This window comes from Chiloscyllium plagiosum, chromosome 2, assembly GCF_004010195.1.
Source record: "Chiloscyllium plagiosum isolate BGI_BamShark_2017 chromosome 2, ASM401019v2, whole genome shotgun sequence".
Classification (NCBI taxonomy): domain Eukaryota; kingdom Metazoa; phylum Chordata; class Chondrichthyes; order Orectolobiformes; family Hemiscylliidae; genus Chiloscyllium; species Chiloscyllium plagiosum.
In genome coordinates, this window is record NC_057711.1 from 59,709,566 (window position 1) to 59,736,530 (window position 26,965).

General features: G+C 39.7%; 2 protein-coding genes across 5 annotated transcripts in view; one reads left to right on the plus strand and one right to left on the minus strand.

Annotated features, from left to right (window-relative positions):
• The window catches only part of fbxl17 (F-box and leucine-rich repeat protein 17), a 778,005-nt gene that overhangs the window by 455,141 nt on the left and 295,899 nt on the right, over positions 1 to 26,965 (minus strand). The gene's annotated exons all lie outside the window — the stretch shown is intronic.
• On the plus strand, positions 5,779 to 5,934 carry LOC122560097 (40S ribosomal protein S29-like). Its single transcript, XM_043710328.1, has one exon. The coding sequence runs from the start codon at positions 5,779 to 5,781 to the stop codon at positions 5,932 to 5,934; it is 156 nt and encodes a 51-aa protein (XP_043566263.1).

A 26,965-nucleotide genomic window follows, 5' to 3' on the forward strand; every position in this document is an offset into this window, starting at 1 on the left:
GATGATACAAATATTTCAGCAAGAGGCCCAGCAATCACTTCCTAGCTTCCCACAGAGTTCTCGGGTACACCTGATCAGGTCCTGGGGATTTATCCACCTTTAACCATTTCAAGACATCCAGCACTTCCTCCTTTGTAATCTGGACATTTTGCAAGATGTCACCATCTATTTCCCTACAGTCTATATCTTCCATATCCTTTTCCACAGTAAATACTGATGCAAAATAGTCATTTTCTGTGGCTCCACACATAGGCCACCTTGCTGATCTTTGAGGGGCCCTATTCTCTCCCTAGTTACCCTTTTGTCCTCAATTATTTGTAAAAACCCTTTGTATTCTCCTTAATTCTATTTGCCAACGCTATCTCATGTGCCCTTTTAGCCCTCCTGATTTCCCTCTTCGGTACACTCCTACTTCCTTTATACTCTTCGAAGGATTCTCTTGATCTATCCTGTCTATATCTGACATATGCTTCCTTCTTTTTTTTAACCGAACCCTCAATTTCTTTAGTCATCAAGCATTCCCTGTACCTACCAGCCTTCCCTTTCACCCTGACAGGAATATACTTTCTCTGGATTCTTGTTATCTCATTTCTGAAGGCTTCCTATTTTCCGGCCGTCCCTTTACCTGCGAACATCTGCCCCCTCAATCAGCTTTCGAAAGTTCTTGCCTAATACCATCAAAATCTGTTGAGGCTGATTTGTGAGTAGAGTACCTTCCCCAGTCAGCACACTTCAACAGTGTAGCTCAAAGTCAACCTCTAAGGGAGGCTTCTTTTCCCAACATCTGGTCATTTATTATAATATGTTTTTCCCACATGCTTCCTGACCTGCATTCCGGTTAGCAGTGAGCACTTCACATGCATCAATTTTGTGTCCAATCAACCTGAAGTCTTGCTTGCAAGTGAATCTCCTTGTATCACAGATGTAGGTGATCTGTTGGCCTTGCACTGATAATAACCTCATCAAAAACCATTTTGTTCGGGTTATGAACATAGGGCTCTGTATCTTTGATTAGTTTGCTATTGGTCCAAATCTGCCTTCTCAACTTTGACATAAGGGCTACCACCTTGACAATCCTGGTGCTGATTTCAGCACTAAAGGACTGTTGCTTGTAATTGTTAATGCTAGGTATGTGAAATTGTCATTGACATTCAGAGTGAGGTTGTCAATTTTGGTAGAAGATGGAGACTCTATGTACTGACTCACAGTTTTGGTTTTCCTGACCCTGACTGTTAGTCCAAATCCTTTGCTTATGCCTCTAGAAGAACTTGGGATTCCCTTACAGATTAGCTGCCAGTCTCTTTTCATATCTCTCTTAGCTTCTATTAATCACTTTTTCATTTCCCTTTGAATGTGCTGTATTCAGCATGGTGCTTGGTTGTAGTACTACCTGGCATCTATCAGAAGTACACTTTGTCATCTTCATCACATTCAGAACTTTTGATTCTAAAATCCTGTCTTTGCGCTTTGAGGAACAGTAGTTTCACTATTCCTGAACTCTATCCAACTTAAAGGTAGCTTACTGTTCAATTCTCATTTTCAGTGCCAACCTTAAATTCCAATTTATCTATCCCAGAGTTGTTCTTAGCCCACTGAAGCTATGTTTCCCTTGTTTATTATTCTTATTTTAGATTGTTTCCTGATCTTTTCCACAGCCAATATAAACAAATAAAATAAAAAAATAAAAAGGTATATTATCCACATAAATTCTAATGAACCATATTAGTTAATAACAATCAAAAGTACGAGGATAATGATCACAGAAAAAAATTATAACCCACTGGGAAGCTGGAACTCCTTTGTTCTCTCCATGTTTGCTAAATGATGTGCCAAATGATTCCAACATTTCTGTTATTGTTGTTGCTTCTATGTTCTTTGTAAGAATCTGAGACTAATTCAGCAATGTATAATCTTGTAAATTGTACCTCACTGTGAGCAAAGGTATGCTATTTGCACTATGTCAATTGCAACTGTAGATTGATTCCTTTCAATCATATTTCTCAGTGTGCTATAATCTGCAGACAGAGAAATTCTCCCAGCACACCCCTTCCCCCACTGTTTTTTTTAGATTAGATTACTTACAGCGTGGAAACAGGTCCTTTGGCCCAACAAGTCCACACCGACCCGCCGAAGCGCAACCCACCCATACCCCTACATTTACCCCTTACCTAACACTACAGGCAATTTAGCATGGCCAATTCACCTGACCTGCACATCTTTGGACGATGGGAGGAAACCGGAGCACCCGGAGGAAACCCACGCAGACACGGGGAGAATGTGCAAACTCCACACAGTCAGTCGCCTGAGGCGGGAATTGAACCCGGGTCTCTGGCGCTGTGAGGCAGCAGTGCTAACCACTGTGCCACCGTGCTGCCCCCTAATTATACTGGATCTATTAGAAATTCAATTCTTAAAAGATTCTATGATAATATACATTAAAGAACATTGATCAATAACATAAATCAAAGAATTGTGGATGCTGAGGATTGAAATGAAAACAGAAATTACTGGCGAAAGACAAATGGTCTGGAAGAATCTGTGGGAAGAAAGCAGAGTTAACACTCTGTTTTAATCAATATTACGATGTTTTTGATAGATTAACCTAACAATAATAATTCCCCACCATTTTCACAGAAAATAAAGTAAACTAAGAATGCCAAGTGTAACAAAACAGACTTTGAGCCTCACCCACCTCCACCAACAATTTTTAATTGCAGTTTTGGGGATTATTGCAAATCTCAACAACCTCTGTCGCCTTCCAACTCTCAGCACTAGTTTCTTATATATTCACAATACATTTGAAATGTACAAAACACTTCTTGAACATTTAGAAAGAAAGGGTGATTGCTTGAGGTGGATATGTGAAATGAACAAACAGAAAAACGAAGAACTCCACAAAGAAAGATTTGGCAAACTGTATTGGCCAGGGTTTTATAGAATGAAAGACAATGTGATTGAAACCTACTTAAAAATACTTAAGAGGGTCAGACAGGGTGGTTCCAGGTAAGATATTTCCCTTGTTTGAGGACTATATGAAAATAAGGGGAATGCCATTTAGGGCTGCGAGAAATAACATTTTTACACAGAATTTGAATCTTTGGAGTTCTCTTCCTCACAGAGCTGTAGAAAGTCAGTCCTGGAATATATTCCAAGTAGGGGTTGATACATTTCTGATTACAAATGGCACAGAGAGTTATGTGGATAGTTTGGGTAAAAGGAGTTGAATTGTTCAATCACCCATGATTGTTATAAACCTCGGGAGCAGTCTAGATGGACTGAATGGCCTACTCCTATTCTGGTCTTTTCCCTAGGGTAGGGGAGTTCAAAACTAGTGGGCATATTTATAATGTGAGAGGAGAAGGATTTAAAAGGGATCTGAGAGGCAACTTTTTCACAGAGAGGGTGATTCATTCGAGAAATGAACTGCCAGAGGAAGTGGTCAATGCAGATACAGTTATATTTAAAAGTAGTTAGGACAGGTATAAGAATATGAAATGTTTAGAGGATTATATAGGACTAATACAGGCAAATGGGGCTAGTTTTAGTTAGGGAAATTTGGTCAGCATGGATTAGTTGGACCAAAGGGTCTGTTTAGGGTGGCACGGTGGCTCAGTGGTTAGCACTGCTGCCTCACAGTGCCAGGGATCTGGGTTTGATTCCAGCATTCGGCAACTGTCTGTGTGGAGTCTGCACATTCTCCAAGTTTCTGCATGGGTTTCCTCCATGTGCTCTGGTTTCCTCCCACAATCCAAAGATGTGCAGGTTAGGCGAATTGGCCATGCTAAATTGCCCACAGTGTTCAGGGATTTGTGGATTAGGTGCATTCGTCAAAAGTAAATGTAGAGTAGTAGGGTAGGGGAATGAATCTGAAAGGGTAATTCTTCAGAGGGTCAGTGTGGACTTGGTGGTCCATATGACCGGTTTCCACAGTGGAGACATTCAATGATTCTGTGTTGTATGACTCTATAACTGTGGACACTGGAAATCAGAAACAAAAATAGAAATTGCTGGAAAAATTCAGCATATCTGGCAGCATCTATGCAGAGAAAACAGAGTTAACATTTTGGGTCCAGTGAGTGCTAGCAAACATAAATCAAATGAAGTTATACAGAAATGTACACCTGGCCACTCAGTATCAGTAACCTCAGAGACAAATCATGATTCTTGTTTCATCTCACTGGATTGATAAGAATCACAGATAAAATATCACGTTATCATCTATAACAATCAACCTCCTGTTCACGTTAGGAATTACAGTTTGCATTTCAGATTTCCATTATTTTTGTTTGTTTGTTCTTTTATCGCTGCTAATCAAGTGAACTTGATGTTTTCCTTTCTTTTTCACTTTTTTCCTTTACTCCATTTGACATATCATTAACTTTTCTGCCGAACTCAGATCCTCTTGAAGTTAGATCCTATTATTAAGTTGTAAAGTGCATCAGTATTTCTCTTCTGGCTCCAAACTAGAATAACACAGCCAGAGGCATTTTTATATCAATAAGCTTGAAGTATTTTGCCTTCTGATTTAAGTTTCCATCCAAAGGTACACATAGGAAATTTGCAACATGCAGTTTGCAGCACAAAATGTGTAACAAACTAAACCGAACAATTTGATGAAACAAATGTGCCAGTAATGTGCTTAATGTAAAAAAAATTGATTATCAAAAAGTACGACAATGCTACTTAAGTGCACCTTTTTAAAACATCGAAACATTTAAAACTATTATTTCAGAAATCCAACTTTTCCCGAAAAGTCAACAATCAACCAAAAGCAAAGGGACTCTGATAACTAATATTCCTGCTAGCTCCATGATTCACATCCTTAAAGAACTGCCTGGAATAGATTCACAACTTCCATCACTGGACAAGAGCATCACCACAAGGTCTTGTGGCTGAGAGGAGCAAGTATCTCACCTTCTAACTTCCCAAAGCCTGTTCATCATCTACAAAGCATGAGTTGAGAGGACTGTGATGGATACCCTCCATTCTCCCTGGATCTGTGCAACTGCAAAACTCAAAACATTCGAGAAGACCAAAGCAATTTGTTTAAATGAGAACCCATCCGTAGTGATCAGAACCAGGTTGATCTTAATTACAATGAGATCCTTGATGAGGTTGTTAATTTGGACCAATCAGGGAGCCCTGGCTGACAGATATAAACACGGGATTACCCTCCCCTTCACTGTTTTTATCACACAGCACTGTCCCTTGATGTGAAGGGCAGTGTTTGTCACTGGCCACCCGGGTGTTTTCCTATCTTCCTGGTGGTGGAAATTGAATAAAGATTGGTGCACTTTGTGTCTTTCACTGTGTCTCACACCTGTGCACACACACACCATGGGTGCTGGGAAAAATATATATATAATAAGCACTACCGCACTTAGGTGGTAGTGTGGGTGTTAAATTATTTTAAAAAAGAAAAAAAAAAGAATAAATAAATAAATAAATAAACACGGGATTGGTTTGGGGCCTGGCTTTGCTGCTCCCCTCCCTTGTAAAATTTAGATTAGATTACTTAGATTAGATTAGATTACTTAGTGTGGAAACAGGCCCTTCGGCCCAACAAGTCCACACCGACCCTCCAAAGAGCAACCCACCCAGACCCATTCCCCTACATTTACCCCTTCACCTAACACTAAGGGCAATTTAGCATGGCCAACTCACCTAACCTGTGGCTGTTTCTCTGTATACAGCTGTTAGTGTTAATTGTTAAACTATGAATTGTTTAATAAAATAAAAAAAACACGGGATTTCTTTCTTTCTCGAGCTCTGTCTGCCATGGGTCACCAACAACTTTACTTTTCCCACCCGAGGAAATTCAGTCAGGGCTCTCATTCATGCCGAGTGTGCGAGATCTGGAAATATGCTCTCAACATGAGCCACCAGTGCTTCAGACAATACGCCAAAGACATCGGTTTCATTAAGTTGGACTAAATTACAAAAGGAGCAAGAGTGCTTTCTAATTAATGGCGAATTGGAAATCTTAACACGTTGAAGGACTTCTACTGCTTTCAGCTCATAGAAGCTAATTTTTGTGATGCTCCATTTTTGTAAAAACAAAATACGGGATTCATAATATCCTCACTTCATAATCTCCTGACCCCGAGTTGGCTGGCCATAGCCAGTGAACTGTACATGTGCAAATAAAGGGCGACTTGGTGATGGGATGTTGGCCCCTGGGCAGTTATTTCACCATACAAGATCTTAACATTCTAAATATTCACTCCTTAAAACACCAATGTACAGTGGCAGCAGTATGTTCCAGATACAACTTGTACTGTGGCAGCTCACAACGGTACTTTCACCAGCACCTTCCAAGCCTGTCAACTCTATCACCTAGAAGAACAAGGGCAGTAGATACACAGGAACACCTGCAAGTTCCCCTCTATGCCTCACACAGTCCTGCAAGTTTTAGAAACAAAAACGAACAGCTGGTGAAACTCAGCAGGTCTGGCAGCATCTGTGGAGAGAAAGCAGAGTTAACATTTTGAGGTGACTCTTCCTCAGAACATGTAAGATTTAAGTTGAGTTTGGGAATCACAAAGTTAAAAACCATACAACACCATATAACCTGGTGGTGTGAGACATTTAACTTTGTCCACCCTAGTCCAACACTGGCACCTCCACATCTTGGGAATCACAGGTGATCCAAAATAAAGGTCAAAGTTATATTTGGTTATAACGTGATTTATCAAGAAGCAACTTTTAAAATCTGAAGCACAAGCTAAGTAGACAGAAAAATTTCAATATATCGCCATTGGGAGTGGCTTTGGTATCAGACTCTTATCTCTTTATTTTGAGCCACCACCTCCTTTCAAGTCAAAGTGTTGAAAAGGTCATTCCAGTTGTCTCCTGTCTGGTTAACACTCCGAACATTCACTTACTCACTTTAATTCTGTGAGCCAACTGCTTAATCTCTGTCAAATACTAGCTTCAGTAGTTCTGGCCAGTGTCCACAGGATATGTTCCCAAAGTATCACCTCCACTCTCAGGCAATTTTTGATTATCTAATGTTGGGAGCCATTTGTAAATTCCTGCCAGACACTTGCATTGGTGAGAGGGTACAATCTATATTGTCATGACCTTTATGTTACCTTGGTTCCTGATGGCTCAAACATCTATTCATTTTTTTTTGAGAGAAAAAAAAGCTTGTCAAGTGGTCTATTGTTTTCCCTACTAACTCCCTAATTGTCTGAAGTTATAAGGAATACCTTTGGAACTTGGGACGAAATTGCTACTCCTTCATTAGCATTGAGACAAATCTTGTAACACCCTCCCTTATCAGCACCATGGGCATAATGCACCATGGACTGCTGCAGTCCAAGGAGGTGGCCCGTTTCCTTTTCAGGGACAATTTATGATGGGCAATAAATGTTGGCCTTGCAAGCAAGATCATATCCTATTCAGGTGATGTAATAGCAGAAGTGCAGAAAACAGGTGAATAAACACCCTGCAGTATAAGCAGTATAAAACTGTTTTACTCCTTTACTTACTTTTAAGGTTTCAAAATAGATAGTCAAGTTGAGACTCTTAATAAATCAGTTCAGAGATGTAGACTCATGGCCAAATATTTCCCCACCTGAAGAGTTTAAAATTTCAGCTACCAAACAAATACAAATTACAACAGAATGTCAAATCATTGCAGATATTCCTAGTAAACCACATGTGTCTGGCACTGAACTGTTATTGGGAACAAGTTTCGAATATGAACTTTAGGATGTGCCAATTGAAAATTACAGAAATAAATATTCAAACTGCTCAGTGTCAGCTACAGTTTATTTTCATTTTAAGGCTCTATAGTATCGGTTATCACATTTCCAGATATTCACACAGCTTGTAAGTCTCAAAGTTAGCTTGGAGAATTGGGAAGTCAGTTAAATCTATATGAGCTGTCCATAATTGTGGAGAACATTAGCTCACAGTGGTTTCCAGCAGGTAATACAAACTTACAGGGAACTGTTACACATCAGTGACAGTTTGCAGTCACTGTAATCTTAACTAGTTCATGCAGGCAGTGGGTGCTTGGTTGAAGATTATCATGCATTCCTTGTGGCCCTACACTGGCAATGAAGTTATTGTGATGACAGATAAACTATGACATCTTAAGGGATGGAGAAAATGTGGGGCTTCCAGTGTAGGGGAGGTCAAAACTTCTTCATGGGCTTGCAGAAGTTTAGAACAAGTGATAAAATAATCTTCGCACCATTCAAAGTCAGTGCCATTCTTGCAGATATTATGGCGAAGAACAAGATCCTATGCTTGCTCATGGACATTGCCGCAGGCAACACCCTGGACTGCATCAAGATGGAGATCTTCGCTAACGTGATCCCAAAAACTGTAGAAAATTCACGTGCACTGTGCACTAGTGTGTAGGGGTTTGGTTACAAGAACTTGACATTTCACAGAATCATTCCATGTGCCAGGGTTGTGACTTCAGTTCTGAAGAAGGGTCACTGGATTTCTCCGATTTCTCTCCACAGATGCTGCCAGGCCTGTGGAGATTTTCCAATAATTTCTGTTTATCTTTTAGATTTCTGGCATTGACGGTTCTTTCTTTCTTTTTTGGATTAATTTTCATCCTAGAGTATATGTAATATTTCAAAATTAGAAAAACTAATGTATTTCTCAACCACATCACCAGTCCCCATTTTTGAGAAACAAATTCTTAAAAGTATTCGAATTTGTCTCAAAACTCTGTAATAGTTTGCAATTGAAACTCCACCTGCATTTTACTGTGATTCTTTTATGACAAATGCCTTTAAAGCATGAACACAGCTGTTTATTTCCCAGTGTTTTCAAAGTGTTTCATTTCAAGAAGATTAATCCACATAGACAGGGATGAGAATATTGAAAGGGTTAAGATACTCTAGGCTTCGAAATTGCAATTAATATCAAGTTTGAAAAATCATACAAATTAAATCAAATTAAAAATACATGCTTGAATTGACCCAAAGCAATGTTCTTTCACAATTCAGATCTGATCATCACTAACTCTTTGATTATACTTTATTATTAAAGCCATCATTCAGGCAAGTAAGGATGTGGATTCTCATTCTGGAGATTGGCAGTCAGAAGAGGCTCAACCCACCGAATATCAATTATGTATAATTAGGAGACACAGCAGGTGACTCTTCCAACTTTTTTTTGCTATGTAAACAGCAGTATTTTAATCAACAAAATTTAATAAGAAAGCTTTTCAGGAAACATATATAAGGAAAAAGCATCGAGTGGAGCAAATTGAATAATATTTTCCAAGCATGGACATTGACAAAAAAGGCCGAATCACCTCTTGTCATACATGCTACTACGATAACAGTCTTACAAACAAAAGCACTCTCACACATTTGACTCTTTCTTTAAATGTACAACAATTTTTGTTTTTTTCTCAAGAATATAACAACACCTGCTATTTATATAGCTTCTTACCATAGAGGCATGAAGGGAAAGAAGCCAAATGAGTCAGTATTACAAAGCTAGACCATAAAACTTGCTTTAAAAATACATCTTGGAGATGAATAGATAGAAGCATGTATGATGCAAATTCCAGAACATTGGCTTCAGATAGCTGAAAGCATTGCCACAAACAGTGTCAACAAGTGAGGGAACACATAAGCCAGAGTTAGAGGAGCAGAAAACTTGGAAGGCGGAGATGAAGTATCAAATTAGGAAAGTCACAAATTAAGGAGGTGTAACCATGACTGGATTGAATGCAAAGATAAAATCTGAAGAGTTATACAACTGGGATCCTGGATAATTTAATGAAAACAAGGTCAGTAGATGAAACACAAGAAAGTAAGGACAAAGTTTTGGATAAGCTTGCATTCACGCAGGATGGAAGATGGGAGTTCTGTAAAGAAATTATTGGACTACCCAATTCTGGAAGTGTCAAAATTTGTGGTAGGTGTTTCTAAGAATTGAGGTGCAGGCAAGTGGGAACAATTTATTATAAGTGATCTGATAGTTATTTTTAATCAATCTATTCAGACATGTTATGACACACATTCAGGACAAATGGGATCTCACCCATGACATTCTAGTTCAGAAGTAAGGACACTATCACTGAGCCATACAGCCTACAGAAGTGGACAGATACACTGACCAGAGATCCAAAATGCTCTCTGTGGAAAACAAAGACTGGTTATGTATATTTTCCCTCTTCACTCTCCTCCCTATCCCCAAATCATTGATTCTTTCAGTTTTGTGCAAGGTTATTAAATTTACTCCAAATTATGCCTGCAATGATGATAGCTTGAAGCACTTTCAACGGAATTATATCAATATTGATTAAACTCTCCATCATCAGACATAAAGCCAAAGTGCTTTCTTCTCAGTGAATCATAACATGCTTCAGCTGCATCAAATACAAATTTTAGATAGGTAACTGGCCCGATGCATTTATCTGTCAATAAAATAATTGAGAGAAGTGACCAGTGCACAATCTATAGAGAGATGAATCCCATTTTCACAGCTAGGGCACTCTCTATCATGCTGTTTATTGACATTAATCTGTTCAAAACAGATTTAACAGTTAATTCACTCTCACTTTCATCACCTTTAATGCAAATAACTAATTCAGGTTCGATACAGAGTATATAAGCGTATGTGAGGAGTAGTACGAGGCATAGCTGCAAATCAGGTGTCAACCTAGTGAAATGCAAACAGGACTAAATGCATGCCAAACAGGTGAAGTAGTCAGAGGTAAACAATCCTAAAACTAATGGAATAGTTCAAAGCCCTGCAGTCTTGCCACACCCTCTCATGAAAAATGGTGCGCAATTAAACCACTAACTGGAGAAGACAGATTCATCAGCATCCATCCTCATCTTCCACAACTGGATGCGGCAGGACTACAGGGTTTAGATCTGACCCTTCAGTTGTGGAATCACTTAGCTCTGTCTATCAGTTGCTACTTAGACCATTTGTCATACAAGTAGTCCTGTTTTGTTGAATCACCAGGTTCAGAGTTCATTTTTAGAGTTCCTAGTGCTGCTCCTGCACTCTGTATTGAACCAGGGTTGATCCCTGGTTATGTGGTGATGATAATGAAAGGAGGGGATATGCTGGAAATGTAGTTACAGATTGTACTTTGAGAATTATTTTGTTACTATTCATGGCCCACAGTGGCTTATAAGTGTACAGCGTTGGTGGATTAGTTTGAAATCTACCCCATGTGACACTGTTGAATGAAAGGTGGGATTCAAACCCCTATCCATAGAGTATTAACCTGGGACTCTGGATACTAACCCAGTGACACTACGCCACTATCTCCACAAATCTATCCCATTTAACATAATGGGTGTTCATGTCACATAATATGAAGGAGACTGTCTTCATTTTAAAGACGCAATTTGATTTCAACTAGAATGTGCAGCAGTTATCCACATTCCTGTGTCAATGCATCTGCGATACTTAGATTAGTGCCACAATTGATACCATAGATCCAAAAGCAGCTCTTACAAAAATCATGAACAACATTCTATGACTGGGCTACAATATATCTTGTTGACCTCTCTGTAATAGCCAGCTACACCATCCCTCTCTCATACTCTTTTTTTCTCCATTGTTTCAACTAATAGCCTCTCTTCAGCCCCACATTAGGATCTCATAAATCCGTTACAAGAGAGGACTGCATCAAAATAATTCCAAGGGGAACATTCAATTTAACATGAAACAGCAGCATGATTAATGTAAGAAACGTGAAAAGTTCACACTATGCTCAAATAAGTTGAGACCTGACTACTCAGTGAAGAATGAAAGAATTGGTCACACTGAATGTGACTTTCTTTGTTATACTTCACAAAGCTTCAAACTCAAAAAAAAAACTTAAATTACAAACATGGCTTTTCCTCAAGTTAATAAGCACAAGAACATATATCCTCTTCATCTAGAATTCTAATAGACAAAAATGTAGTTTACTGTCAGTAAATTAATATTGTCCATCCAGTACTAAATTTGCAAGTGGGTTAAAAATCCTCCAGTAGCCTGCGTACTTTATTGCAACCCTTCGTTTTCAAAGCAAGGAGCAACAGTTCATGACAGTGGCTGGAATTTTAAATCTGCTCCATCAGAACATGTTTGTGGTCGATGGGGAGGGTGTAAAATCAGGTTGGATAGATGTTGAAGGCTCTTAGGTAGAAAATTAAAAGCCATTTGAGTTCTTCCTCCTGCCATCACTGGTATTTCACCAGTGGCAGCGCAACACACACCATGCAGTAATAGGTGCCAGCAGGTAAACTAACAGGTGTTCTCGCCTCAGCATCCAGTCTATTCAAAAGTCCCATGAACAACAATGCCAATCCTTCCACAATGGTAATCAGCTGGTTACTGTTCCTGCTTAATTTCCCTGTCAATCCCTGATTCAAGATCATGACAACCAATAATTATCACTGGAGCCAGCCTAACAGGTGTCCACATAATCCATTAATTCAAATTTGCATCCAACTTCCTCTAACATTCATGTGGGCCCTGAACTGCAGTCCCAGCAGCAGCTACTGCTCCCACTGGTGTTACTGTGACTAAAGTGACGAAACATCTGATAGTTAACATCTGTATATGGCAGCATGTCTTCCAAGATGAGAGCAAAAATCAAAGTTACTTAACAACCAAAAAGTCAAATCAGCATTTCCAAACACGTGAATATGGACTCAACACAACCTTGAGGTAGAGGGTGAGGTAATGGCCACAAGCAATTCAGTCCAGTAATTCTGTAAGATGAGAAGCACTCGGAGTATAATGTCATAACTATCACACTTGCTTCACACATCCGCAATTTCAAAACTTGTCCTGATGTAGATTATGTAACTGCAAGAGGTTTATCTAGCAGAAAGACTTACTGAATTAATTTTCCTGAAACCAGGGCCAAGCATGAACATTGCTTCAAAACAAGCTCTTTTTCTTTCAGCATAATACATTCAAACCTACGAAATTAGGCCATGCTCCATTATTGTTATGAGTATGAAGACATTTGCAACAGGTAGATAAATTATCCGAGCCGCAGATCAAAAGTAGCTTTTAAACCGAGCCTATTTTCTGACAGCATGTAACAACACAATGAAAAATAATAAAAAGGCTTGTATGTTAATCACATGCCTATTTCTTTTCTGATCAATCTCAACATTGAAACAATCAATGAGCATGAACTTCTGAAATCACTTTCCACAATGAGCACTGAAAAACGATTACAGTTCTGTGCCAGAATTGCTATTAAAATGTAACTGTAACCTTAAATAAATTGAATACCTCAGCACTTGGGAAAGACAGTGAATTATCTTTTGAACAAGCCAAGCTGGAGCTCTCAGTTACTCAGGCCCAATCAATTTTATTTTCTATTATCTGTCCCAGCAAATATATCTGTATGTAAAATACTTTAATGATGAGTTTTCATTACATGCTCCACCTTAAAAAACTATCCAATTGATTACTAATTTGATAACAAAAAGCATCATATTACTGATAGTGCTGTACTCTTTTCCATGTGATCTGTTGTGAGGGATACTTACTACTTTCATCAAAAGGTCCCCTGATACCATATTTCATCAGTAAGTTTCATGAGCTGACCAAGCATAGATAGATTTAGAGGCCTTTTTTGTGTACACTGGGCAAATTTAGATTAATTCATGTATTTGTAAACTGTGTGTTAATACTGTACCTGTTTGTAGTGTATAATAATTGCATAGATAAATAATTAATCTAAAATATACAATAGGTGAGAGGACATGATAAACTTGTTATAATTGAAATACAAAGAATTTAAAATTTTCTTTAAAATAGACACACCTTTTTCAGCATTCACAGTGTAAAGTCAGTACAAAATTATTGTAACATGTCACTTAGAACAGAAAAATGTAAACTTCCAACATGTCCTATTTTTTTGACACAATGATCAACCTTCTCAATCGCATTCCATCAATAAAACACTGCTGCACAAGAGAAATTTTAATGTAAGAGAAAGTTCATCACAGCTACAAACTGTAGGTTGCTACTGTTTAACACGGAAGTCAGAGTGGAACCTCGCAACAGAAAGGCAATCACCGAAAGTTATTGCAAAGTCATTGAGAAAAGCAATTATCAGACAACTAATATTATGTTACTAATGCAGCATTTTAGTTACATTCAGCTTTAATTTTTGAACTATAATTTTAAACATAACAGAGCGCAATTTGTTAGCTTCAACGTTGAAATGAAAGGCAAGTTGCATTCTCCATGGTGAACTTCTCAAAAAGATTGGACTCAATGTATTTAAGTGAGAACAAATAGCAGTGGAACAAAACAGACTGAAGAAACACAAGAAATGAACAAAAAGGCAATTCCAAACCATAGACCCATTGAACCCAAAATTGCAAACAGTATAAAAAAAAAGCATCATTTCTGAGAAAATGAGGCATTTTCCTCATTTGCATTAAAGGGTTGTCATGTCACCCATTATTGTCCGAGCTCAAAGCTTCCACTCAAGCTCCTTCAATTTCTGCCTTACAATCCTATCCCTTTTCCTACCTATGTCATTGGTGCCTATGTGGACCTCGACTTGGGGCTGCTCCCTTCACTCTTAAGGATCCCAAAAACACGATCCGAGACATCACGGACCCTGGCTAGAGACCTACCCCATGGCTTACCCCTGGTAAGTCGTCACCACCCCCCAACACTATCCAAAACAGTATACTAGTTATTGAGGCGAATGGCCAAAGGGGATCCCTGCACTGCCTGCCCAATCCCTGACTGTAACCTATCTACCTTTTTCCTGTACCTGCAGTGTGACAACCTTCCTGCAACTCCACTCAGTTACCCCCCTCTACTTCCCAAATGATCCGAAGTTCATCCAGCTCCAGCTCCAGTTCCCTAATGCGGTTTCCAAGGAGCTGGATTGGGTGCACCTCCCACAGATGAAGTCAGTGGGGACACTAGTGGTGACCTGTATCTCCCGCATTCTACAGGAGGAACATTCAACTGTCCTACTATTGCTCTCACCGCTCCCGCTGCTGCTGAAAACGGAGTATGTGACACGACTGGGTTACAATGTCCTCTTGTTCATTTAATGTTTTAGTTTATTTATTTTCCTTGCTGTCACTTTTTTTTCTCTATCATTTAATGTACATTCTTTACCATTTTTTGGGAGGAATCTTACAGAGCCTATAAGAGCACAAACGGTGGTATATGGAGTGCTTAATTAGGTGGGATATCAAAGTTTTGACTTCTGGATGGAAGGTCAAGCTACAACAATATATAGTCACGTGCATGTGGCCTGTCGAGCATGATGCCTTCATGTGGTAGATTTGTACTTGTAGTATCTTTGCATGCTATTAACATGAGATAATTTTCAAAGAATCATACACTATAGAAGACCTTCAGCCCATCAAACTTGTACCAAAGTTGTATTATTACCTACATTACACAGATATTTGCATACTCACTCCACTTTCCTGCACTAGGCCCACGGCCTTGAATGTGATGACACTTCAAGAACTCTCAAACTACTTTTTTTAAAGGTTGTGAGGTTTCAATTACCCTTCAGACTGTGCAATCCAGAGCCCAATACCTTCTGGGTGAAAAAGCATTTGCTCAAATTCCTGTTAAACCTCCACTTTTTCACTTTAAAATTCTGCTGCCTTGTTATTGACCATTCAACGAGGTGGAAACAGCTGCTTCTATTAACCCTATCCATACCCCTCATAATCTTACACATCTCTATCAGGTTCTCCCCAAACTTCTCTGTTTCAAAGAAAACAACCACAAGCTTACCCAACTTCTCGTCACAGCTGAAATGCTCCATCCCAGGCAACTTCTTGGTGAATCTCCTTGACATCCCCTCCAGTTCAGTCACATCCTTCCTATATTGTGGTGACCAGAACTGCACACAATACTCTATCTGTGGCTAAACCAAAGCTTTAAAAAGCTCCAATATGAGCTCCCTTCTTTTATAATCAATTCCACAACTGCTACAAGCAAGCTTCCCACATGCCTTAACTACCCTATTAACCTGTCCTGCCACCTTCAAGGATCTATGGATATGCCCCCCAAGATCGCTCCATTTGTTTGAGCTTCCCAGTGCCTTGACATTCACTTGTCTCGTTCCTTCTTCCAAAGTGCATCACCTCACATTTATCAGGGTTAAATTTCACCTGCCACTGATCTGACCACCTGGATATTCCTTTTATGTCTTCCCATAACACCCTCCTCCTCACTGTTAACCATCACCCAATCTTTGTGTCATTCTCAAACTTATCATCCCTCCCACATTCTCAATTACATCATTTATGATTATCACAAACAATAAAGGAACCAACACTGATCCCTGGGGTGCATCGCTGCATACTACCCTCCAGTGACACCAACAGATTTCTACAACCTTCTGTCTCCTACTACAAAGTCAAAAGGCCTGCCCTTGATATAAAGTAAGCAACTTATGGGAATCTCATGGCACCTAATTCACAATTATTTTAAAGGCCTGTTTACCACTGTTTAAAGGCATTGTTAACTTGCAATTAAGTTCAACAGGAAGAACCACCTCACTGGGAGCAGGAAGATTGCATGGATGGGTGGCAGGAGTGAACAAAAAGCACTGGAGGGGAAAATGGAAGGGTTCAGGATCTGCACAGACAATGAGATTATCATGATTGAAGACAAGGGAGGGAGGTTGAAACTGATACATGGAAGAAATTGGCAAAAGGACCGGGTAATTGTGGAAGGTTCTCAGGTAACAGATCAGAAAAAACAAGTTTTGTGGGATGGGTCAAGCATGGTTGCAAGAATGCATGAAGATGATAGGGAGAAGGTCCAAGATTTGGTTTCAAATGTAACAAGCATCAAAATCTGTGGCTGACTGAATATGCACGTTTAGTTGCAGCGATTGCACATCAAAGAGAGAGAATAGTTTTGGGAGGGCAGAGGATTTTGCATATAACACGTAAAATAAAGGGAACCCACAAATAATTAGCTAAATGGACGAGAACCATTGACAGGCTTAATCTTACAAAAGAAAATCATGGACTTGCAATGTTGATTTTGTTTCTCTCTCCACAAATGCTACCATACCTGCTGAGTTTCTCCATTACTTTCTGTTTTTATATCAGATCTCCAACATTGGCAGAATTTTGCTTTTCTTTGCCTGTTCTCATCTGTATGACTGCCCTCTTCAAACTTGCATAGACGCAGGTCTTATTCACTTAATTTTCTAGAAACCTTGAAAAAGAAAAGAGGATGCGAAGAAGGGAGAGCTCTTGCTATCCAACAACAACTACATCAGGACCAACAGCAGACAGCACCAGAAAGAGATGCTGGTTTAGGCACAAAATTAAAGGAAGGCATCAGCAAAGATATTAAGAAATCAACAACTATATCTAAGGATCAGAGAGAATGAAGCTAGATACATCTGAACATGTTCCTGAAAATGACAACTGATACATGTTGGACAGTTCATCAAGATGTTCAGCCCCATGGATTTGGTGGGCACTCCATGTCAGTGGTCCTCAGTATTGTAGCAGCATTCAAGTTTGACAGTGGAGGTTGGTTCCAGGGCACTGCAAGCAGTGGATGTGACATTGCACAGGCTGTAACACTTGGACACTGAAAGGTAATGACCTTTGCCTTACTTAAAGATGATAATGACTTTTATTCACTTCAGGACGAATAAAGATAGCCAGGCTGCAAGGTCAGCTTTATTTAGTGTTCTGCTGGGTTTCTTCAAGTGCAAGGTGTCATTCACTGCAGACAAACTCCCTGCAAAAAAAAGCAGCTGCATTTCTGAATTGTAAAGGTTTTCAATCTATAAAATTACAACTGCTGCATGACCAAGACAACTGTACCTGACTTATTTATAGGTGCTGAGACTTGCAGGCCAATACTCTGAAGAGTGCATAAGGTATAGAACCAGAAGTAGACTATTGGACAGTAAGTCTGCTCTGCCATTAAATGACATCATGGCTAATCTGGTAATCATCAACTGCACTTTGCTTCCTTATTTATATACTCCTCACTCATTCAAAATCTGTCTCTCAGCCTTGAATATAACTAACAACCCAGGCTCGATGGTATTCTATGTTACAGAATTCACATATTTACAACCTCTTAATACCAGAAATTAATCCTTATCTGTTTTAAAAAAGTGACCCCATGTTCTGAGATCATGCTCTCTGGTTCTAGACTCTCATAAGGGGAAACAACCTCTCCCTGACAAGCCCATTAAAAATCTATGTAACAATAAGGTTTCCTCTCATTCACTTAAATTCCAATGAGTACAGGCCCAACCTCATACGAAAAAACCTTCATAACTGAGATCAACCTACTGAACCTTCTTGGACTGCCTCTAATCCAGTATATCTTTCTTTAGATAACAGGTCTGAAACTATTCACAATATTCCATCTGTGGTCTGGTGCCTTAGCTAATTTTAGCAACATTCCCACTTTTTAAACTTCTCTATTCTTCCTGCCGAAGTGATTAACTTCACATTTTCCCCCCCACATAATATTCCATCTGCCAAGTTTTTACCTACATACTTAACTTGCCTGTATCCCCCTGTAAGCTTTTAAAGACATCCTTACCATTTGCCTTTCCACCTATTTTTATGTCTTCTACAAACCTGAATGTAACACATTAACATTGCTCATCCAAGTCATTAGTATAAATTTTAAATAATTGTCAGCCCAGCTCTGATCCCTGTGTCACTCCACTAGTTACACATTGCCATTTTGAAAGTGCCTTCCGAGCCCAACTCCCTGTCTTCTCATAATTATCCAAATCTCTCGCCATGCTAATACAATAAATTTTTAAGGGGAGGAGAAAGATTTAAAAAAGGCATGGGGGCAATTTTTTTTTATATACAGAGAGTGGTTCATGTGTGGGATGAACTTGAGGAAGAACTGATTGCGGGTACAGTTACAATGTTTAAAACATATTTAGATAAGAACATGAATAAGAAAAAATTTGGAGGAATATGGGCCAAGCACAGGTAGATAGGACTAGTTTAGTTTGGGATTATGATTTACATGGACCAATTAGACCAAAGGATCTGTTTCTGACTCCATGACTCAACACCATGGGCTCTAGTTTTATTAAGTCACCCAAGGTGCGGTACCATATCAAAAGCTTTCTGAAAATCCAAACCTATTATATCCACTGCTTCCCCTATACTTGTCCTGCTTGTCACCTTCTCAAAGAATTCTAGCAAATTTGTTGGGCGTTATTTCTCTTTCATGAAGCCATACTGATTGTGCTTGATAATTTTATGTATTGTTAAATATTTTGCTATTACATCCTTAATAATAAACACTTTTATTTCCTAATAAGAGACATTAAGTTAACCATCCTATAGTTAACTGTTTTTGTCTCCTTCCTTTTTCAAATAAAGATGTTGCATTGGTATTTTTTACAATCCTCTGGACTTTTCCAGAATTTACATATCTTGTAAAATTACTAAAAGTGCATTCACTATCTCTGTAGCTACTTCCTTCAACATTCGGGGATACATCACATCAGATCCTGGGGATTGATTAGCCTTTAGCCCCATTAGTTTTCCTAGCACTTTATGGAAAGAAATCCCATCTTTAACTGTCTGGTCTACATGTGGTTAACTCTTATATGCCCTCTGGGCAATGAGAAATGGGCAATAAACACTGGCTTGGCCGGCGACACCCACAAAAAAACTTGCATGTTTACCCACAAAGTTTATCTTTTCCTTCGTTTTTTTGGTCATCTTTGGCTGGTTCAAAAAGCTCCGTTCCTCAGTGGAACGAAGAAGGATGAGAGATGACTTGATAGAGGTGTATTAGATGATGAGAGGCATCGATACAGTGGATAACCAGAGGCTTTTACCCAGGGCAGAAATGGCTATCGTGAGGGTGCATAATTTTAAGGTGATTGAAGGAAGGTTTAGGGAAGATTTCAGAGGTAGGTTCTTTACAGAGAGTGGTGGGTGCGTGGAAAGCACTGAAGCAGTGGTAGTAGAGTCAGATACATGAGGAACATTTAAGTGACACTTGGATAGACACATGGATGATAGTAAAATGAAGGGTATGTCGGTTAGTTTGATCTTAGAGTAGGATAAAAGGTTGGCACAACATCAAGGGCCGAAGGGCCTGGACTGCGCCGAACTGTTCTATGTTTTTGTTTTAAGAACACTTCTTTAAAACTTAACACTCTGGTTTCCCGTTAATCTTTGCCACACAGTTTTTTTTTTCAGTTAAATGGCTGGTTAGTGATAAGTGACGTACTCCCTTTCTTGAATCTGTGCTCTTCACTGGGATATGTCTTTGCTGTGAACCACGATCTACTTTCTTAAACATTTGCTATTGTTACTCAATCAGTTTTCTTTCGTGTTAAGCATGCTGAAGTAAATTTTCTGATTCTGTATGTGGGTACACCTACTACAGAAGGTGTAAAACTAGACCTACTCTTGGGAAATAAGGCAAGGCAGGTGACGGAGGTGTAAGTGGGGTGACACTTTGGGCCAGTGATCATAATTCTACTAATCTTAAAATAGTGATGGAAAAGAATAGACTAGATCTAAAAATTAAAGTTCTAAATTGGAGGAAGGCCAATTTTGACGGTATTCGGCAAGAACTTTCAGAAGTTATGTTTACAGGTAAAGGGATGACTAGAAAATGGGAAGCCTTCAAAAATCAGATGAGTCCTGCGACAGTACGTTCCTGTAAGGGTGAAGGGTGAGGCTGGTAGGTGTAGGGAATGCTGGATGACTAGAGAAATTGAGGTTTTGGTCAAAAAAAGGATACATTTGTTAGGAATAGACAGGATAGATCGAGTGAATCCTGAGAAGAGTATAAAGGCAGTAGGAGTATACTTAAGAGGGAAATCAGGAAGGCAAAAAGCAAACATAAAATAGATTTGGCAAATAAGTTAAGGAGAATCCAAAAGGATTCTACAAATACATTAAGGACAAAAGGGTAACAAGCGAGAGAAATAGGGCCCCTTAAAGATCAGCAAGGCTGCCTTTGTGTGGAATCGCAGAAGATGGGGGAGATACTAAACGAGCATCTTGCATCAGTGTTTACTGTGGGAAAGGATATGGATATGGAAGATAGAGAAGATGAGGAAATAAATAGCACCCTCTTGAAAAATGTCCATATTATAGTGGAGGAAGTGCTGGATGTCTTAAAATGCATAAAGGTGGATAAATCCCCAGGATCTCATTAGGTATACTCTAGAACTCTTTGGGAAGCTAGGGAAAAGATTGCTGGGTCTCTTGCCAAGATAGTTACATCGTCAATAGTCACAGGGGAGTACCGGAAGACTGGAGGTTGGCTAACGTTGGGCCACTATTTAAGAAAGGTGGTAAGGAAAAGCCAGGGAACTATGGACCAGTGAGCCTGACATCGGTGGTGGGCAAGTTCTTGGAAGGAGTCCTGAGGGACAGGATTTACACGTACTTGGAAAGGCAAGGACTGATCAAGAATAATCAACGTGGCTTTCTGCATGGGAAGTTATGTTTCACTAAACTGATTGAGTTTGTTGAAAAAATAACAGAAAGGATAATGAGGGCAGAGTGGAGGATGTTCTATATGGACTTCAATAAGGCATTCAACAAGGTTCCTCATGGTAGACTGGTTAGCAAAGCTAGATCACATGGAATATAGGGTGGTGTAACAATGTGTGTAACAATGGCCACAAAAGAAACACAGTTGAAAAAATGTGGCGCTGGAAGAAGCACAGAAGGTCAGGCAGCATCTGAGGAGCAAGCGAATCAACGTTTTGGGTAGCACCTTTCTTCAGGATTGGAGAGGGGCTAGGTAGGTGAGATAGCGATAGGTAGACAAGGGTAGAAAGTAATGATGATAGGTCAGTGGGAAGTGTGGAGAAGATCGATGGGAAGGAAGGGGGGTTAGGTCAAGAGGGCTGATTTGAGTCAGAGGGTTGGATCTGGGATGGGGTAGGGGAGACTTGGAAAGTGGTGAATTCGGTGTTCATGCCATGTGGTTGTAGGTCCTGGCGCAGAAGATGAGGTGTGGGTGGCCTTGAGTAGGTGATGGAGGAGGCCCAGAATGGACATGTCCTCAGGTGAGTGGGAGGGGGAGTTGAAGTGGTTGGCCACAAGAAAGTGGAGTTGGTTGGTGCGCATGTCCCAGAGATGTTCCCTGAACTGTTCTGTGAATTTGCGCTCAGTCTCTCCGATGTAGAAGAGACCACATCATAAGCACAGGATGGTTTATGAGCTCAATGTCAATGTGCATAGATCCCTGAAAGTTGCCACCTAAGTTGATAGGCTTATTAAGAAGGCGTACTATGTGTCAGCTTTTATTGGTAGTGTTTCGGAGCCATGTGGTTATGTTGCAGCTGTACATTTGTATGATAATGGAATAGCATAGGTTAGATGGGTTTCAGATTGGTTTCACAGGTCGGCGCAACATCGAGGGCCGAAGGGCCTGTACTGCACTGGAATGATCCAGGTTGAATAAGTAAGGTTAGAGAATGCACAAGTAAATCTCTGCCAGATTTGGAATGACCGTTTAGGGCCTTGGACTGAGGTGAGGGGGAAGTTGGTGCAGGTTTTGCAGCTTGTACAAAGTCAGAGGAAGCTGCCAGGTGTGGAGGAGGTTTGGTGGGAAGTGGGGATCTATGGAGGAAACGGTCCCTACAGAATGCAGAAACGGTAGGGAGGGAAATATAGTTTTGGTGGTAGGGTCTGAATATAGATGGCGAAAGTGGCCAAGGGTGATGTGCTGGATTTGGAGATTGGTGGGGTGAATGTGAGGACCAGGGGGATTCTATCCTTGTTGGGGTTGGGGGGAGGGGTGGGGTTCGACAGTGGAAACGCAGGAAATGGAGAAGATGTGGTTGAGCAAACCATTGATCTCAGGGGGGAAAAAAATATGATTCTTGAAGTAGCAGGACATCTGGGATTGCCTGGAGTGCAATTGCTCATCCAAGAGAGCAGATATGGCAGAGGCAGAGGAATTGGGAGTACGGGATTGCATTTGTACAGTGGAGGGGTGGGGAATAGCCAAGATAGCTGTGGGGCCTGGTGGGTTTGTAGCAGATGTCAGTGTGGAGTTGATCACTGGAGACAGAGGGGTCCAGGAAGGGGAGGGAGGTGTTGGAGATGGACCAGATGACACAAGTTATACAGAAAATAAGGTAAGAATAGGCTAGTCAGCCCTTCAATTCCACGCTACTATTCATTATGATCATGGCTGATCATCCAACTCAATAGCCTGCTCCCATTTTTCCCTTTGCTCAAAAGAGACATTTGTTGACAGATATTCTTGAGGATTGCAGCAGATAATTGACCAATTCCAGCACTGAATCCAAATTCAGTAGTTGATTCAGTGGTTGTTTACCACCTTTGCTACCTCCATTCATCCTATTGGGAACACCTTCCTCTGCAATATTAGCAAACAGCACCTCTTGACTTTCCCTGTTGGCTTGGAAGAGAATATGGACGGAGACAACGCTGTTGCATTGGTTTCTGTACACTGATCTTTCCAAGAATATCGCACAGTCAAGCAGATCAATTCCCTTACTGTGATACACAAGCCTCCTGTTAGAGCAAGAAGCTCTTAAATAGTCTATATATGGCTGTTTCATTTTCAGCTGACAGCAAGTTTCACAAATGAAAATCTCTGTTCACCACTACATTATACCTCTTTTGCATGCACATTGCTGGTCCTTTGAATTTAATTATAATGGAGTGGGAAAAGGCAAAAAAAAAGAGTGGGAGTAGAGCTCAGGTCTGATTACAATATCAGAAATGGCTCACTGATGACAAAACATTGACCTTTAATCCGACACATCCATAATTTGTGTGACTCTAATTCATCCCCAATTCCTTCTTCCTCTTTCTGTCTCAGTCATTTTCTTTCATTGGAGTTTATCTTCATGAAATCATCAATATTCTAATCAATGAGGTCAACGCTAAGATCACTGCAATATTCCTATATCACCATTGTTCAGTTCTTAAGCTGTCTGTGGCACAAAGTAGTGTTATTTCGGTGGTGAACATTAAAGTGCATGAGCATTACTTATTATCAAATATACATTGCAGGTTTTTCTGGTCCAATGTGTGCTGAGGAAAGTATTCACATCCTAGAAATGCCAAGGAAATCTTATGAAAATGGCTATGGCCTGGAGTATCTGCTCGTTTGCATTGGTTTGCTTTGACAATCCTTTCTCAATCCCGCCATAACCAGCAAAGAAGGTTACTGAACTTTAAGTAGAAATTACTTGCAGTGTATATCACGTTTTCATGAACTTTTCAGTCAATTTTAAAACATCAAGTGAAGCACTCACAAAACAAGCTTTGAAGTTTAGCTGCTTCTGTTGACCATAAAGAGTCTATTGGAGATATTCAAAAGATTTGGAATAGAATTTTATGTTTAATTTACTAAGTAACTGACTATTTGCCCATGATATTACTCGCAAATGGTTCTGTTTTTTATTGTAAAGTTATTTTTAACAAATTAACATTTGATTACACACAAGTGGTGCATGACAATGTAACTAAAAAGCCTTTTTTTCCAATAAACTCATTTTCAGTTGCACTAATCAAACTGTACATGCTTGCTATTCCTACATATATCAAGGAAAAAATGTAAATAATAAAATAATTTAAAACAATAGGCTGGATTTGCACACAGATTGCCACTCTGGCCATTTTCTTTTACATAATAGAATAAAAATTTATTCCATTGTATGTTTACAAAATAATAGTGGCAAGTGGTTAAGTTGCAAACCACAGCACCTACATCAATGACAAAAAGCACAGGTAAGAAAAATTTTTTTAAAATTTAAGACAAAGTCCATCGTAGTTCAATTCATGGCTCCTGGGTTCGGGAGAAGACAGTACCACTGCAGAAAGCTGACAAAGACACCACTGAAGACAACTGTCATGCTGGACTGCTGAAATATCAGCCAGAAGCTGCTGCCAAAGCAGGCCATTCACAGCAACCACTCGGCTTTCGAGCAGCAGGATTCTGTGGAATCCCAAAGCCACCACAAACACCTAACTCATCAGTGATCCTGGGCCAGAAGACGGAGAAGCTACCAAAAGGGTTGCATTGTTGAGAGGAGTTTCCAATCAGGGTTCCTTTAGAGATGGAGAGCCATGCTTCCATTCTGACAGTTCTTTAATAGTACAGATCTGTCAGTGGAGGGAAAATCATGTCTGTTTTCATAGCAGTCAGTTATTAAATTCATATTGAAGGGCTGGCCAGTCACAGTGACAGCTGCTGTCAAATAGTTGGTGCATAAGACATGCATGACTTTAGGATGCTGGGAAGGTAGGATGTCAAATGGATAAGTGATACAAACATACCTAACCCTAACCCAGCATTCAATAAGGTTATAGCTGATCTAATTTTAACCTGAAATCTACATTCCTGTACATCACTGATAATCTTTCATCACAGTGGTAACCATAAATCTATCTCTCTCTCCTGAAAAATGTTTAAAGGTTCTGCATCCACTGGCTTTTGAGGAAGGGAATTCTAAAGACATACAACTCTCAAGAAGAAAACATAAATTCCCTCATCTCTGTTTTAAATGGACGACCCTTATTTTTAAAATATAAGTCTAGCTCTAGTTTATCACACAACAGAAAGCATCATTTTAAACTCCACCCGATCAAGTCCCCTCAGCATCTTAAATGTTTGGGATGGCAGGTCAAAAGGGTTTCAGAGAGGTATAATTGGGGAAGTATGGTAATAGTTGAATAGTTACTCAGAATTCAGACTATATTAAAGCAATATTACCAACAATTTTAAACAGTATCTGGCACATGTACTTCATCTCCATTTCAAGTCTATGTGAATCTGACAGCCTTCAAACTGAGGAGAACCATTCAGCAAAACCTGAAAAATGTGAATAAGGCAAGAAGCATCTTCATATCTAAAACAAAAATGAACATTTTTATCTCTTCAGAAAAAGTCAAAATTGTGAAGTCAGACCCTTCGTGATCTAAATCACATCATGCTGCTTATACTTTTGTAAAGTAACACTACTCTGGTGTTAATGTGTGTGCATTTAAAATTATTTCTAGAGGAGGTATGTATAGGGGAGTTTAGAAGCATAAAACCAAATCAAGCAGCATTATTTCAAATAAAATTTCAAATTTTCATTCCTTCCCTCTCCTTGTTATACGATCATCAACAAACCCATATTGAATGGCAGTGCAGGCTGTAATGCAATTGGACAGACATTTGCATCCAGGCCAGAAGGTTGTCCGTTCAGATTCCACTCAAGGAAATGAGTGCAAATATCAACGGGGATGTCCAGGGCAGTACTGAGGGAGTGCTACACACCTTAAGGTTAAACCATGGCCCTGTCTCTCCTTTCAGGTGGACAAAAGACCCAATGTCACTATTTGAAACAGAAGCAGAGTCACCCCTGATGTCTAAAAAACCTTTATCCCACAATGAGCGCACTGCATTGTTGGTTGTGGGAGCTCGCAGTGCCTGACTGAAGCCTACAATACAATTGGAAATAGCAACTCAAAGAAAAACTTTCATTGTACTTTGGACATTCTACAGCTGCCATAGATGTTATTTTCTGGCTCAAGGGTGCAAATGTCTTACTTCTGTTTCTTTTACCACATTTTAGAGGACTTGCTATTTATGTAGATCTTTAACTGACCGACAGAAAGTATAGGAAGAAAAGATCAATAAGAGCACCTTTTGCTCACCATTTAACAAAATAAAACAGAAGCAAGTTCTCAATTGCAGCTTTTATTTGAGAGGTAATGTTGCCTTTCGTCTCATCATATAGATATACAAGATAGATCGCCCTCCATGCCAAAACATTTGTTACTTTCTGATTACATGCATTGACAGATCCATCTGAAACAGCTCAGGTCAGAACAGGCTGAAGAAAAGGCCATCCAATGTCAGGAAATCAGATGAGAAGTGAAAGAATCTGACTTGTAACAGAGAAATCATTAGGCTGGTCTACGTTGGTAACTCCACTTCTTAGTAAGAAGCTTCTGCAGAACGCAAAAGGCAGTCATACTCACTGGGTCAGCTAACAGAG